General features: G+C 39.0%; 1 protein-coding gene across 2 annotated transcripts in view; it reads right to left on the bottom strand.

Moving 5' to 3' along the window:
- EDIL3 (EGF like and discoidin domains 3) overlaps window positions 1-17,253 on the bottom strand; it is a 238,589-nt gene that overhangs the window by 160,866 nt on the left and 60,470 nt on the right. For both annotated transcript variants that reach the window (XM_088156987.1, XM_088156988.1), the window contains exon 2: window positions 9,450-9,578. In XM_088156987.1, the coding sequence (XP_088013113.1) occupies window positions 9,450-9,578 (129 nt within the window). The remainder of the gene's footprint in view (window positions 1-9,449; window positions 9,579-17,253) is intronic.

Below are 17,253 nucleotides of genomic sequence, written 5' to 3' on the forward strand. Positions count from 1 at the left end.
AGAACAGGAAAATAAAGCTACTACCCATTGCTAGCAAAGCCAAACAGTAATTAATCCTGAGCATGATGATGCTTAGTGGTCCTTAATCTGTAAGAATTAGTAATTCCTAATTAGTGGTGTATTTCAAAAGTGTGAAATATCCTGCAATTATTAATTGACAGGAACATGAAGACCTCTGGTATTTTGTCAATGACAATGGCATACATAAAAAAATGATCTAGTAACAGGAACTGTCTTAAAGGCAGTAACAATTGATTAGGAACAATAAATTTGATATAGTTTCCATGTCTTGATGATGATGATGATAATAACAACAACAACAATAATAATAATAATAATAATAATAATAACAATAATAATAACAATAATAATAATAAAATGACAATAATAATAACATCTCAAAAGTGGAGAGAGACCCATTTTAAACACAGGGACACTGAAGAACAAAGTCAACATGACATGGAGCATCACAACAAACAGCCCAGCAGCTGTCTCAGCTATTCTCACAGGCACTGGGACCACTCCAGAGGTGCCCATGGATGTCAAAACGTGCAGGATTTTGTGCACCACAATATTTCGTTCCCTCTTGATGAGTCAGGTGCTCTGGTGTTTTAATCCAGATGCAGCTGCTGCCCACCAAGACCTCTTTCCTTCGGAGTGGTGCAAAGTTATTTGAGCACTTCTCTTCCCAGACAATGCCATCCAAAGAGCAATTTCCCTTGTCTGCCAGCATGAGCCCTCCATATTTTTATGTGCTGCCTATTTCACTGGGAGATCTGACAAAACATAGCTGGTTCTTTCTATGCACTTCTTTTGAAGCTGGTTTAAAAAAATATATAAGGCCATAGGCACAACACGTTTTTCTGGGGTAAACACTTTTTTTTTTTTTTTCCCTTTGTTCCTTATTCTTTCTCTTCTTCACCCAATAAAAGAGGGCAAAACATCATGTGAATGGACCTGGCTCACCAGAGATCCCTCTCTTCCAGCACACACAGCCCAGGCAGGTGCCAGCTCTTGTTTCTGGAGCATCCTGCCTTCGTCAGCCTCCGCCTACTTGGAATTTCCAGTTAAATAACACCTGGATGGAAAGTCCACACCTCACAGTTTGTCACAGTCCTCCACGACCTACATGCATGCTTTTCTGAGTATTTTTGCGTGCAAGAGCTTGGCATCAGTGTGGGAGCTTTTAATCAAACCATGATGCACTGCTGAGTCCTTCATCCCTCCAGCAGAAAGCAGGGGCTGGGGATGAGTTTTTACAAATAAGCCCACGGTCACAAACCTTGTTTTTCTTTGCAAGGTCTCATCCTGAGCAGTAGGCCTGCCAACAAGAGGCTGGATGTTTTCCATTTGCCCTTTTAATTAGAAGCACAAAATGCACAAAATCTCCCTCAGAGTGTGCCACTGCTCGCCCTCCGGTGTGTGACCAGAGCTGCTCATCCCTTGCCAGATAACAAACAACTTCCAAGTAACAAATCTGCAGACAGAAAAGCTAGGAAATGTGATGTGAGTTCCAGCATGAGGAATTCCTTCAGCAGGGTGTTGAAGTTTCCACTACCCTCAAACATTCTGCAGGGTCACACCGACCAGCAGCACCCTTGTAAGGTATGTCACCTATTTCAAAATGCTTTGTAAAAGAAATATTCTGATGGGACCTAACAGAATATTAACCACCTTTTTTTTTTTTTTTTTTTTTTTTTTTTTTTTTTTTTTTTTACGACTGCCAGCAGCATTCTGGGCTGCCAGCAGGTCAGTGGTCCTTCTCTCTGCTCTGCAGTGGACACATCTGAAGTGTTGTGTCCAGTTGTGGGACTCCACGGGGCAAGAGGCACATTGTGGAGCATTCACAAAGAGGCACAAAAAAGGCAAATCAGAGACAAAGAAGCCGTTTCCCCACTTTGCTCAGCACTTTTTGGGTCACACCTGGAGCACTGTGCCCAGGTTTGCTCCCTGCTCCACCAAACCGAGGGGGACAGGCTGCAGAGGAGGGCACAGAGAGGAGGCAGGGGCTGGGATGCTGTGAGGAAAGGCTGGATGAGAGGGGGGAAAAAAAATCCAGTATAAAGTTCCATAAGCACGAGTGTAAGGCCCTGCATTTGGGAAAATCTGTGCAGCACAGACTGGGATCCACCCTGCTGTGTGAAAAGAGACCTTTGTGAAAGGGACCTGGGATATGTGGGGAGAACCCAGCTTGAAGGAGTGACCAGGGATCTGCTGCAGCAGGGAGAGACACCAGGATGCTGCATGGCAGCAGCAGGGCATGTAAATCAGAGGTAAAGAGGCCGTTTCCCCACTTTGCTCAGCACTTTTTGGCTCACACCTGGAGCACTGTGCCCAGGTTTGCTCCCTGCTCCACAAACCGAGGGGGACAGGCTGCAGGGGAGGGCACAGAGAGGAGGCAGGGGCTGGGATGCTGTGAGGAAAGGCTGAGGGAGCTGGGTGCGTGCAGCCCTGAGGAGAGAAGGCTCAGGGGACACGTCCCCACTGCTGCCCTGTCCCAAGGGTGGGCACAGAGCAGGAGGAGCCTCCCTGAGCACACGGAGCCACAGGGAGAAGGGAAGGGATGAGGGGTCCGAGCTCTCCTGGGGAGGCTCTGCTTGGACACCAGAGGAAACATTTTCACCACAGCAGCCAAACACTGCAATCACCTGCCCAGGGAAGGGATGGAGTCCCCAGCATTAGACATCTTTAACACTCAGCTGGACAGGGCTCTGGCCCATCTTGCCTGGAACATGGGTTTGCCAAGAAAATTTCACCCAGATCCTCGAGGTCCCTTCCAGCCTGGGATTCTACAGCTCTGTGAGCTCCCATCATTGCACCCACCTCACCAGCTGTGACTCAAAACCTTATTTTCACAACAGACTTACTGGCAGCCAACACCAAAGGCAATTGTTATGGCAGAAATATTGTAAATTATGACTTACAACATTTTCTGCCCTGCAATCAATGCCATTTATCAAGCTATTCTGCTAGCGTGCATTCAGACTACTCAATTTAGATTTCTGTACATTATGTGCTCTTCAGGCCACCCAGAAACCAAACATTAGGGCCTAATTTGTCAAATTATTTTTATTAATATGTATTGATTGCTTTTAACAGAGCTCCATAACCTGTGGGAACATCTTGATTATGTGATAATTTCTGTTTAAAAAATGTGTTTTGCAGTTAATTCCACATAAAACACTGCTGTGTAACAGAAACGTGAGGCTCTAGGCTTTAGGTTTCAAAACAGAGCACTCAGAAATGCCCTGAACATGCAGGGAAGAGCTTGTTTTTAATACCTCCCCTCCCACTCTCTCTCACTCTTTTCCCAGAAGAAACTACCCTTTAACCATGGAACCTGATTATTTCTTGCTGAATTCAAATAAACACAGGCCCACCTCACCTCTGATGTTAATCTTCTTTTACCAACAGAACCATTGAAATGGTTTTCGAGAGTGAGAATATCAGCAAAAAAAGAGAATAATTTTTTTTTTTTTTTCATATAATGAATCGGCATGAAGGGCAAAGCATGACAGCTCACTGAAGAAGAATTCACAGTCATAATGGCATAAAATCTCCCTGCTGACAATGAGAAACGTGGTGAGTAAGTCACTCTACACAGATTTTGCTAATATAGGAATAAATATAGTGAATTTGGGTGACACCACACCCAAAGCAGTGACAATAGATGGATTGTCTGAAATGTATGTGAAATCCAGATATCCTGATATTCCCAATATCCTGGGCAATCTGTACCTAGGACTGTGCTGCACTAGGGAGAGGAGTGCCAGCAGGCCAAGGGATGTGAATATTCCCCCAAAATCAAACTGCCAAGCCAAGTAGAAAATGCAAATAAAGACATCAGAGCCAGGGACTTCTCAGTGGTACCTAGTGACAGCACAATGAGAAAAAAAAAACTTAAATTCACAAAATCGCACTTAAAAATATTTGGGGTTTTCGATTTTGTCTGGTTTTTTCCTTGTTTTGTTTTTGGGTTTTTTTTGGCCTGTGAAGGTTATCACAGATTGCCATGAGAAGCTACAAAGTCTCCATCCCTGGAAATATTGAAAACTCAATTGGAAATGACCTTGAGAAACCTGCACCCCTGGATCATCCATTGAGAGGTGGAGACCTCCACAAGTGCCTCAGATCTCCAACTATTCTGATTTAGTGAGTGCCAGTGCTTTAATTTTCACTATTCCAAGCTAGTTTATTCACAGTTAAGGTGAATAGTTTCATATCAATTGCATACTAGATGCACATGGCAGTAAGTAATTGGAATTCTTTTGTAAGAGTGGATTTGTTTCACTATTTCTACCTTGGAAAATCCATTAGTACATTTGCTCATTTGCTCAACGTGTGGTGCAAACAATCCTCCTTTAAAAAAAAAAAAAAAAAAAAAAAAAAAAGAAGCCACATATTGTAAGACTATAAAAGCACCTTTGAAATCATTCAGTCATTTCTAATCATGGCATTGAAAAGCATCTGCAGGACTGACAGGAGGTGAGTGACAGGACTTTCATCTGGACTAATTTATTTCAGAAGCCCTTGTACTGTCAGTGCAGGGGTCAGGAAAGCAAAAGTGGAGACTTAGGTTGTGGAAATAAAGCCACAAAGCAAATAGATCAGAGCACTCTGGGCCTAATCCATCTTTCTGAATTTTTATTTAACAGCATGAAAAGGGAAGAGCCCCTTTGATTTCTGTGTTTCTGGCTGAGAAACAGCAGCTGTCAAAGAAATAGTTTACTTTGGATACTGGGAAGACTGAACTGATGTGGAAAACTGCAATGTGCTAAGCAAGGAACCCCCCCTGTCACCTCTAAATCACTTGGCAGAATAAAGATGTTATAGGAAACTGGAATCTCTGGTTCACCTTCCAACTCTTCTGCCCTCCACTCCATGCTGCACTCAGACCCAACTTCCCTTGATCATTAACCATAAGATCATTAACTTGCCTTTCCACCCTTCCAAAATGCACACAGGCATTTTTTTTTTTTTTTTTTACCATGTTTTCCAATAATGAGATCCTCTCAGCAAGCATTGAGACCAGACATAAAAGGCACAGACAACTTTCCAAAAGGATGCTGGCAGCCCATTTGACATCTGGTTGTTTTTTGTTTGTTTTTTTTTTTTCCACTTAAATAAACTAAACATGTTCTCCAGTTTATCCTCTCAGACAGTTATTCAATTTCAGGTTTGGAAGATCAAAACCGAGTAGTTTTAAGATGCTCAGATTTCCAACGTGAACATGGTCAGCTCATGGAGCACACTCTCATTCCCTGATGGCATAATAAAGTTTAAATTTACTCTTTTTCTTGTCACCAAGGTTGTGTTTCTCCCCGTTTTCCCTTATGCACACACTGAACAAAACAGGAGTAATTTTTATTTCAAATAAAATTTCCTCCAGTGTCATTTTAAGGATCCCTTTGTGTGCTGTCCATGGCTAATTAGTCATCCAAGTTGACAGGCAGCACATTAAGAGTTTTCCAGAACAGAATTAATTAAAGACTCCGATTAATTGTCTGTAACAGTTGTTGTTTATTGTGTTCAATAATTCGCATCATTTCTGAGAATTACTTGTGAGTTATTTTAAAAAGATGTAACGTCTGTCAACTTCTCTGTAAAGCACTTCAATGCCAATATTAATTAATCGAAAATTATTTTATTTCAATTTAGGTTAAAATTAATGTTTCCATATATGTAGGCAGGAGTGTGCTGAAGAGTTAACTTGGAACACAGTGTTCTTATTATCTTTGGAAAACATCCTGCTATTCGGAATGTTTGATATAATCACCATTTATCTATTTAGCTAAATCCTTTTCCACCTCGCCAGAGGATGTGCTGTACTGAAAACAACTAAAACATACATTTTCCTGCTTGTCTCTATCTTATCCTCTGCCAGTTCATCAGATATTTAAAATCTGTTTGAGCACTGAAAAACCTGGCTGCACAAATAGAGTGATATTACAGATCCATCACCTCATCTCAAGTCTTTTAGCACCACTCAGTTTGGTATACGAGCACACAGAGGAAAAAAAGTGGGATTGCCATTAATGAAAGAGTAGGGTCAGAATGGGAGCAGCAATTTAAAATATACAAATTACTGTCACAAGCATTTTTTAATCAATTTTTGTTTAGACACACTCAGAGTTACAGCGTCAGAAAAAAAAATGAAGTATGGCAGAAAAGCAATATTTTTCCACGGTAAATTTATGAAAAAAAAAAAAATTATTAATTAAACTTCTTAGCTTGAAATTGGTATTATGATCAGTATCAGGTTATTCTAAAACTTATTTCTATTAAGGTAATGAAGGGAGTTGCATTCTTAAGTATCCATGCAGCTCCCAAACTGTCTAGAATATTTGCTGATCTCTTTAGGGAATATTTCTACCTAAATGTTTGATCTTCCTGGGTACTTGCATGCATCTGTTTTTTTTTTCTTTCCACTGCACAGTTCACGACTTGCTGCCTGAATGGGACTGCCTTTTATTCACCCAAATTAATGCACGATTAAGTAAAATCCCTGTTGTCTTTTTGCTGTGAAAATCCTCCTGTTCAAGGTACATCCCCTGAAAAATTTATGACTTCCCAGCTGGTGCCCAGAGTTCAGCAGAGCATCCTGTCACTGCACAAAGTCTGATGGTGCAGTCTCTAATGAGGGGGATGCAGACAACACCCAGCTGCCTCTAAAATTTTCTGTGCATCTCTTTTGAGGGAGACTGAGTGGCACAGGCTCTTCTCTGTGCTGTTTTTTTTATTTTTTTTTTATTTTTTCCCCCCTCACCCTCCTCTTTTCCTCCTACGTGGTACCTCCTGACATCCTAAATAACAATTTTTAACTTAGTGCTTTCAACTACGCAGAAAATTGTCAAGAAGCCTTTTTTGAGATATGAGGGATTAAGAGATTAGCTCTGGGGCAAAAGCTCGTTAAAAAGCCAAAGAGAATCAACCTTTGCTAGCATTCCTTCTTAAATCTTACATCTAATAAACACTCTTAGTAAAACTGATCACTCAGGGTCTTGCTCTCCTGGGTTCCTCTAGACACATCTTACAACATTATTTTACTTTAAACACTTCACTATTTGGATTAATGGAGCTGATTGACTAACAGCTTACACTAATTATCATCATTTTCATAGGAAAAAAAACACTTCATTTTCTTAAAATGCCTTTTTTTTCCAATGGTTTATATGACTTTGCTGTGTACATGGGTACATAATACAGAACATTCTTCTACTACATAAAAAAAAATTAGATTGTATTTTTAAAGTTTTTAACAAGGCTAGACTGAATCCATACATGTAGCAGACAAGACAAACACAAACTAAATTAACATTCAGGATTTTAGTTACTGTAGGAATATTAATAAGTTCTTTACTTAACCAGTGTTGTCCAGCAGATATTCCCCATGGATTGCAAAATAGAAATGTTACATCCTGCTTCTGTAAATGCTGTGATTGCCACATATTGTCAAATTATTTACTTATGCTTTACTCTGTTTACCAAACTCAGTTTCTGTTGAAGTGCTTGAAGATTTTAGTTAAGTATATGTGCATTTTTTTAAGCCCTATTAATGCTCATCTGCTAATTACAGTGATAATTATTACAATATGATTTTTTTTTTTAATCCAGATCCAATAATGTCTGGCATCCTCCCAGTTCTGTGCCATGCAAATTCCTGCACAATAAATCCAAAAAAATTTCCTGAAGTGAAGCCATGCCTAGGCCATTTTAGGGTAACACGACCCATATCTGTGGGATAAATTCATGCACTGATGAAGATTATAGGGAATGGAAAAGGAGAATTGAGGCAGTGCCTCCTGGCTCCTTGTGTGGCTGCACCAAGGGAACAAGCACCTCCCCGTGAAACTCAAATTTTAGGTGGTAAAATTTGCTACGATGATATTTTAGAGTCAGGGACAAATGCAGCTGCTGTCTGAAGCTGTTCATTCTCCCACAGGAACCAGCTCCATTTCTCTGCAGAAATTTTAACTCAAGAAGTAATCAAATTAAGTCCAAATTCCCTTAAAATTTCACTGTGTGGCGCTTAGAATTCACCCTCAAAACAGCAGTAGCATCATTTTCAGGAAAGAAAATGAACAAAAAAATCCTCATGAACAGAACAGCCCTTTGCTTCTGGAGTAAGGTCTGCTCCCTTTACCCCATGGCAGATACACTTCAGCCACAGAACAGTGAGCCCTGGCTCCCCCTGTGTAGCTTTTTGATAATCTACCTATTAAATTAATTATTCAATTATTAAAAAATGAGATCCACACACATTTAGGACAGTTGCAGTGCTGAGCCCAGCTGTGAAAGTTCCATCATTTTGCTCTGTAAACATATTTTTGTGCCTTCTTTGGGATAATACAAGAGCTCGGTTAAGTTTCAGTGAGCTTTCCTTTCCTTCAGATCCTGATTTTCTCCTCAGGTTTTCTTAATGTGGAGGCCTGACCTGCTGGATATTTTGGATCTACCACTCAAATTTAGGTTGACTTTGAGTCAAGTGCACATCACAAAATTTCAATGTATTTGACTTGTGGTCTGTGCAGTCATCTAATGACTAATTAGAGCCTCCAGATGGGTAATTATTCTGAAATTCAAACAAGTGACCACTATGTCTTATTCTGGTTTTCTCCTATGCTGCTTCTGTCTCTTCGTTTGAATAAGAAACTATTCTTTACTTTTTGTCTACATTGATATAAAACTATCAGAAATAAAGATTTGAAGGGCACTGGCTGAAGACAGATACATAGAATTATCACAGAATGATCTAGAATGATCTAGAATTGATCTTTGAAAAATGCTGGCAGCTTTTAAGTCACCACTATGGATTTTTTTTGTGAAGTGGAGCACTGGACTTCTCTAATTACATTCAGTTTTGACTGTTAATTATTACAGAGATGCCTATGGCACAGATATAAGGTTAAAAACCCCAATAATGGCCAGCATAATGACCCTATTGATGCCTCAGGATTTTGGCTTTTATATTTTCCATCCATTTGTAACCCTGCAGTTGTTTGGTGTGTGACTCTAAACTCCACAGCCAGTGTGAGCTGCTGCTCTCCCATTTTGGGCACACACAACAATTCCTCTCCAGGCTGGGAATGGGCTCCCAGAGATGGAAATAAAAATTATTTGGGGGGGCAAACTGAGGGTAAATGACTTCACTACCTGGAGCTGGAATTGGGAGATTAACCCCAGCATGGAAATGGATCAAACTTATCAAAGTGTGGAAAACCTGTGATCCATTTTAGGGGTGGATTTGTCTGCCCAAAATGTACCTGAGGGCCCTTCCGTGAACACAACAACTTTCCTCCTCCTAATTTTTCCTGTATTCTGATTTTAGGTAGCCCCAAAGAGGCCTCACCATCACCACACAAAACTCCAGAGAGGAACATCACAGCTTGGCCGGGGGCTAACGGGACCCCCGAGATATTTTGGGTCAATTTAATTTAATTTTCACTTACCAACCTCCACAAGGCTGGAGCAGTTGGGGTCTGTGAAGCCCTCGGGGCACTCACAGGAGTAGAAGTTGTCACTGAGCCCTGACAGGCAGATGCCACCGTTCTGGCAAGGGTTGGAGTCGCACACGTCCGCTGCGGGGCAAGGGGAAAATGGGGAAAAAAAAAAAAAATTAAAAATTAAACTTTTTGTAGAATAGTCGCCAAAAATTACCCACAGGCTCTAAACGTGGCAGATTTTTGGTAACTAATTTCAGGAGGAAATTACGAGCTCTCATGTCCCTTGGATGGCTTTTGGCTGATTCAGTTTTGTTTTTATTTAACAGCACAACTCCACGCAATCGACTTTCCCTAACCTTCCACCCCATAAAGTGGTGTTGTCTTAAACTCAATCCATTTGCAAAAGGCAGTAGCACACGGTAATTTTTTACTTTTTCCTGACCTGAAGGCACTCAGGGTATTTACAAATTGCACCCTGTCACCAATGGGATAACTGGAAGCAGTCCTAAAGAGCATGCCCTAGGCTTTGGTCAACTTTAATTTAATATTTTTTCTCAGATATTTTATCTTATATTTACATACATTTTCCTTTGTCTCAATCTTCACCTTTAAAGGCAGGTTTGTGCTCTCTACTACTCAACAAAAAATAACAGTATTTTGTGCAGTGAATGCATCTGTAAGAATGATCCACGGATAGATAATTATTTTAAAAAGTACATTATTTTCTGTGGCTTTTTATTTTTTTCAATTGGAAATTGACAGGCTTTTTTCCACATAATTGAAAGTGTTTAGGGAAATTAATTTGGTTTATGTCAGCAGTACTGACATTAGATCATGTTTTGGATTATTTTGGTGGTAAAACTCAACTCAGGATTTCAACACCTTTCCTGCACATGAATTTCAGGTTAATCCTTGGTGTGAGAATTTCCATCTAAACACTGGTTAAGAAATGTACCTGATGCACGAAAATGCTGTTATGAATTCTGTGAACCAGCTGCACAGAAAAACTGGAGTTGTGCAGTAGTTTGCTAGGTTATTTGCAGTTTTATTTAATTTTTTTGTCAGCTTTAGGGTGCCTTCATGACACAGAGAGCTGTCATGTACTTGATATTAAGTTTTGTCTTGAAGATTTGTCCAGCTGATGGAGAAGTAAAGCTGTTTGAGAACAGTGAATGACATTTTCTAACAGAATTTAAATAAGCCAAGACTTTTCATTTTCTGCTTTTGTTGCATTATTGGGGTAGCAAAGGATGCTTGTTTATGACTTTATGGGGATTAGGCAATTGGTTGTTAAAGAATAGCTACTATTAAATGAATGCTCTGACAAATATATTCACATACCTCTAATTAAATTAATAAACTAAATAGCATCTGGAGCAGGAACACTTATTATGTAAATCCTCATGGATATTCTGATTAAAATGAGAGAGGATATTTTTTCTGCATATTTCCTGATTTGTTGTCCTTCTGATTTCAATTATGTCATTGGCGTAAAAGGCAAAAAGACAAAATACTGTTTGAATCTGTGAATTTTATATTGAATGACAAGAAGAATTTTCACCCAATTTTACATCATATTTCCAGAAACTGAAATCTCCTGAAATGAGCAAAGTGTGGACAGTCAACTGAGCGGTTTTAATTTGCCTGAAAATTCGTGTTGGCTTTTTTCAGCCTGAAATAAAGTGGCTCGACCTGAGGTTTGGGACTAATAAAGCAGATGTTCTCCTCTGTCAACAGCCATTTATTTCCATGTTCAGGAAATGACTCCACTAATTGCTCTTTTGACCCACCACCTCGGCCTGTCAGTCACTGCTGTGATTTTTGTAATGCCATTATACCACCTCACAGAAATAAAATGAATGAAATTATTTCATTAAATAATAAATGTCACTAAATAATAAAGTGGGTTTTTTTTTTAAATAATAGGAAGACAAATCTGGTGACAAACAGTTCTGATCCCTCCTATAAAAGAACGAAAAAAAAAAAATAAAAACAAAATAAAAATAAAAACAAAATCCACAAAAAAACCCAACCCCCTCAAAAAAAAGAAAAAAAGGCACACAAAAAACCCACAAAAACAAACAAAAAACCCAATCAAACAACAGCAACAACAAAACCCCAACAAAACCAAAAAAACCCAAACAGAACCCAATCAAAAAATCAGCCTATTCTGTCTCATTCACATAATGCTAACGAGAACTAAAGAGGAAAAGTCTACACTGAAAACAACAATGGCTCAATTATATCATACTATAAAATCAAGTATGATGCAGACAGAAAAATGAGAAGCTGCACAATTCTACCCAAGAGGAGGCATCAGGCTGTGCAAATGTTGAAACTTAAATTATCAAAAATCACGTAAAATGTTATCTCTGTTATTTATAGCTTATTGTCTGTGAAATGGTGCTGAACAAAATAAATACCAGCTTTGAATCAACAGTATCTTCCCCAATTTACATTTTGTGCCTCTTGAGAGGACATTCAGGCTGAAATATTGAAATCTAATTTGTTGTACATTCCACTGAGTTTGATGAACAGAATTTGATTTTGAAGGCTCTGTTATTAGTAAGAAAAGCTGATGTGGGTGCATTTTGTCCTAACACAACTGATAAAGGGATTTGTTACCATTAAAATGTGACACAGCTTTTAACAGAACAGTCGTTTTATAATTTAACCTGAGAGATTTTGTGAATGGAAGAGCAAAATAAACCCAAAAAAGGAAATAAATCTTTCACAATGGTTCTTGCAGGAGTCTGCTCCATGCTGATGGCTTTCCATGGTGATTGGCAATATGCTGTCTGTGTAACAGACTGTGTGATTTGACAAAATTCTGCAAATTAAACAAACACTCCAGGAGAAAATCAATTATTTAAAAAAGAAAAATCAAAAGACTAATTATTATTGTACTTTTAAGTACAATAAGGCACTCTGAAAGGATTCCAGCAAGATTCAATGTCAAATAGAAACAGTAATCCATGTTTGTCTTTCCTACATCTGACTAACCTTGCCCTTTTCTTTACATGACCTCTCAAGTGTAAAAGTGTCTGAAGACAGTACATAAAACTTTGATACTGGGATTATTAGTATTAGTATTAGTATTAGTATTAGTATTAGTATTAGTATTAGTATTTTTCTGCACGTCTTCTATTTCTTCACAACATTTTGAAGTCAAGTTAGTTCTTGAGCAAATCATCCATCCTCTCTTTGGAAACCATGGTTGGTTAAGAATAAAAAATAAAATAAAATAAAATAAAATAAAAAAAAATACAATCAAAGAGATCCATGCAAACTCAAAAATTATAATTTCAATTAAGAACCATCCCTAATTCTCCAAATTAAGGGAAGATGATACAGCAAAACTCAAATAAAATAGTGATATATTTGCTCTCCAATAAAAACTAAGAATTTTTTTAAGGAATATGATTTTTTTGGTGCATAATGAATAACTCAATCAATGAATGGATCTTTTCCATTAAAGCACCCAACAAAAAAAAAAACTGTTCTACAAGTCCATCATGCTACTTTGCCTGTGTTCACATAACTACTTTTAAGCCACATTCTTTCCAGTAAAATACTGAATGTACAACCACTGCTCCTTTCCACAAGCAGGCAGTACCCCCACTCTTTGCTGAACTTTAAACATTTATGTAACGCATCTTTTGGCCCCACAAAACCCCATAAAAGAGCCAAACACGGCGTGATTCCTGACTGAGGAGCTCAATTCTTTGCCTGGCAGCAAAGGGCAGCCTGGGGGAAGGAGCCCAACCCTTGTGTGTGTAAATAATGCAGCACCCTGGGGTGTCAACTGTTAGCCCATCAGTCCTTGCCAAGAGCAGAAATTTGCAGCTCATGGGGACAAACTCTGTGATGTGAGGGCTGGAGGAGATGTGCAGGGGGAGAAAAATCCATCCCCACCACCACCTGCACCTTCAAAAATCGCTCCTCCTAAAATCACAGCCCTTATGAGCTGCCCCTGGCTGCACACCGATTAATCTGCAATGGAAAAAAAAAATAAAAATAAAAAAGCACCAAAAAGAATTATCTACTCCAACTTAAAGCTGTTCACTGTTTAACGTTGCAGTTTCTGGGAACAGAAATACCTGCCAAAAGATAAGGTACAGTGTTTGAATCAGGCCTGAGAGAAGCATTCCAGTCCCCATTGCACAACATCATTAGCCTGAAATGGAGATGATTTCCCTCAACTGTAGCACCTAGAGTGATAACTATTAGGTTTTCTGGCAGAACTGCTGCTCTGAGAGACATCTGCTCGAGACAATAATATGATGATGAAGAAAGAAACCTGCCTTTAAAAAAAAAAAAAATCATGTGGATTCACATTTCAAAACTGTAATGATAGAAGTAGCTGAATAATGACCTTTCAGGTGCTTGGGCCACGTTTCCTTCTATAATTCAAAAATAGAGCACATCCTGTGAAATAGCAAGTGTGCATGGAAAAATTCAACCCTCTTTATTCTTTCATGCAATGGGCATTAAATATAAATATGAACACAACGAGTGTACATTATGTAATGAGGCAGTGAAATTCACAGCAGCTGATGCTGAGGTAAATGTGCTGATGCTCCAGCTGCAAACAGAATGACATATCAGTTTATGATGTTAGACACACAGGGTTTTAGGGAGACATAATGCTCAGACATTGTGACAGTGTGTGTTTCAGAGTTCAAGCTTTTGGATCCAACACTGATGGGAAGAGGGGTGCCATCATTCCTGTCTAAAACAGCAGCCACAATTGCACTCGATTTCCTGTGCAGCTACAGGAAATATGGCTTATTTTAAAAGCTCTTTCTGAAGAAATAAAAAACAACGGCCATGAGATAAAACTTCATGAGGATAAAACTTGCTCCGAAGGAGAAATCTCCAGGCAGCACCAAAAAAATAAACAGCCCATGAAACAGCCAGCCAACAGAAATCTGGTATAGATGTAGCAAAAATCAGCACCAGTTCTGGAGCCAAGAAGAAACTTCAAGATTGAGAAAGCACTTGCCACCTGTAGCATTTCCATGTTAAAATCAATTTTCAGAAAAAGGGCTTTAACAGCTTCCTGATTTACAGAATCATCTGCACAATGCCCAAGGTCACACCTATTTCTCCACAGCTGAAGCACCACTGAGAGGCAGAACCATAAATCATGTTGAGGACACACCTGTGCAGAGATGCAAAGTGTGAACACAGAAACAGATGAGCTCTGCAGTTCTCTTCAAGAAATTTGTAAGCTGCTTCTTCAGATTTAATAGCGAGGCAGCTAATTTGTTTCTCCTAAGGTAAAAAAAGGACAGTTGGTATAATTAAATCGTCTCGTTTATTATTTGAAAAATAAGGTTTCTAGATACCAATAGCTCATCTACCTCCTTCTGCTTCTTTTCTGGGCTGATTTGCTTAGTATGCAGGTAGCAAGTTCAGCTAAATTTCTAGCTAGAACACTCCTGGCAGAGTGTCTAAATGGTTTTAGAAAATGCATAAAACGGTAATATCAACTTTGAATGTCCATTTGCTGGACAAGAAAACTACAGGAGAATGTAAATCTCAGAGTAAAAAATTCATGATTTTATCACAAGTCTCATGAAAATCAAGGGGGTTACCTCTCTGATCTGTGATCAAGAGATTCTATGAACTTAAACTGCAGCTTGTAGTTGTGGTGGAGAGCTGCAATGAACTTCTGTAAAACCAGGTGTAAAAAATGTTTTCTAATTTTAACTTTTTCTGGTCTTGTAATCTGACGAGATGCACCAGCTGATTTCACGAAACCTGAGATGGCATTACTAAAAGAAAATCAGATTATTCTAAGCAGAGAATTACTGTTTGAATCCCACTCTGGGACTGGGCTGAAACATTAATCCTGGGTGAAGATGAAGTGCTGACTTAAGATGTGGATTTAATCTAATGGTACAATACTGTAAAAGTGTGTCCCTACTTCAAGAGTTAGAATAAAGCCCTAAAGTAATGTCTGCAGAGATTAATTTCTATCATAATAAATCCCTTCCTGCCTTAAAAAAAAAAGTATAATCTCTTGCATTTCTAAAGGTCTACACTATGAGCTACTTTATTAATTTGAATGTGAAAGAGCAGCAGGTCACTGCACTTCAGCCTGCTGTGTTATAGACCTTTTAAGCATCTGATGTTTGACAATATGCAACACAAGTAGAAACAGAAAACAGCTTAAAAAGTAAACTCTTCTCTCCTCCATAGGTTACAGAGAGTTCATTTCTATGCCAACAGGCTCTGCAGGGAAAAAAAAAAAAAAAGAATATGAACTGCTCCTGTCATTTCACATCTTCATTAGTAAAGAAATGGATCAAAAACGATTAAAGGGGGCACGTGGTTATATAACACAGCTCTGAATATTTTTACAACTTGTGGGAAACCTTTCATGCACAGGCTGCTGTGAGGATTGCAGGAAAGCTGCCATCAGTCGAGACAGGGTTTCATCAAGTCAAAAAAAAAAAAAAAAAAGAAAAAAAGAAAAAAAAAAAAGAGATATTCCCCTGCCTGCTCAGCTGACAGCACCCAGCTCCAGCCAAAAGCAGGGATGCTCCCTGCAGAGCCAGGGAGAGGCAGGAAAAACGCCTGCAATGGAGACAGCCCTGGTCCCCATCAACACATCCTCCCACATCTCTTCTCCCTGCACGCTCAACAGAGCTGGCAAAATTTACCCTGCACGCTTTCCTCTGGGTCTGGCTGTGGCTCACCTGCCTCGTGTTCCTGCAGTTTTCTCCCCACTTGCTGAGACTCAGGTGGATAAACCTGCATTTCTGCACCTGTTCACATCTGTGGGGTGAAAGGGGTTTATGAGAAGGGGATGAATAAGGCCCCAGGACTTTCTGAGTGAGGCAGTTGGGCCAAATTTTTTAAATTTTCAGAAGGTGTTCTGAGTCATGACAGAAATACCTTGTCATTTCCAGTCACTTGTCCCCCACTTTTAAAGCTGGTCAGGAGATTTTTTTAGCATTGTGCTCACTTGAAATGTCTCAGTTAATAAAATATTTGATTTCTTGCCCATCCCATTTTCCACAGAGGAACAATGAATGCACATAGCTCAATTATTAGCACAGTCTTTCAAAATTAAGAATTCTAAGTGATTATGATCTTCTCTAGACAGGTGATGTCTCCTTTCCTTCTTTTCATTACAGACTTAAGAGATGCACCTATTTTTACTGGTCCTGACTGTTTTCTTTCCACTTTCTACTTTCATTTCATCAGTGAAGAAGGATGATTTAAAACAAAATTCAAACACTTACTGTGGATTTGTCACTTTAAACGAAAATTCCCAATTTTCATCCACATCTTAGATCTTGATTTTGCCTTTCTTTTTTTTTTTTTTTTTAATTTCAGGTTGGCAATTTGGAAGAGCCAGGGAATGTGTCTGTGTTTGTCCATACACACACTCATATTCATCTCCACACTTTTATATTTATACATACTTTATATTTATGGAAATGATAGTGGTTTGTTCTTCCTTTGTTTTCCCTACATTAGATGTATTCATTCTCCGGTTGCTAGGCAATTTTTAATCTCAGCACTGGTGAATTTATCTTTTCCCATCCTAAGCAAATCCAAATTTGAAAGTTGAGCAATTAAAAAGTCATCATTAACAGTTTTTAAAACTCAGATTATGCTTCATTATACCCTTCTATCTTCACCAAATTGAAATACTGTCGAATATAAGTTCTAAGCATATTCTCATTACACTTTGAAAAGTATTAATTGATTTCTAGTTACTTCTATTTTTGGATTTCTTAAACCCCTTATTTGGCAGCATGTTCTTACCAAAGGTGCCCACACTATTGAAGTG

The sequence above is a fragment of the Sturnus vulgaris genome, chromosome Z, assembly GCF_052056855.1.
Source record: "Sturnus vulgaris isolate bStuVul1 chromosome Z, bStuVul1.hap1, whole genome shotgun sequence".
Taxonomy (NCBI): Eukaryota; Metazoa; Chordata; class Aves; order Passeriformes; family Sturnidae; genus Sturnus; species Sturnus vulgaris.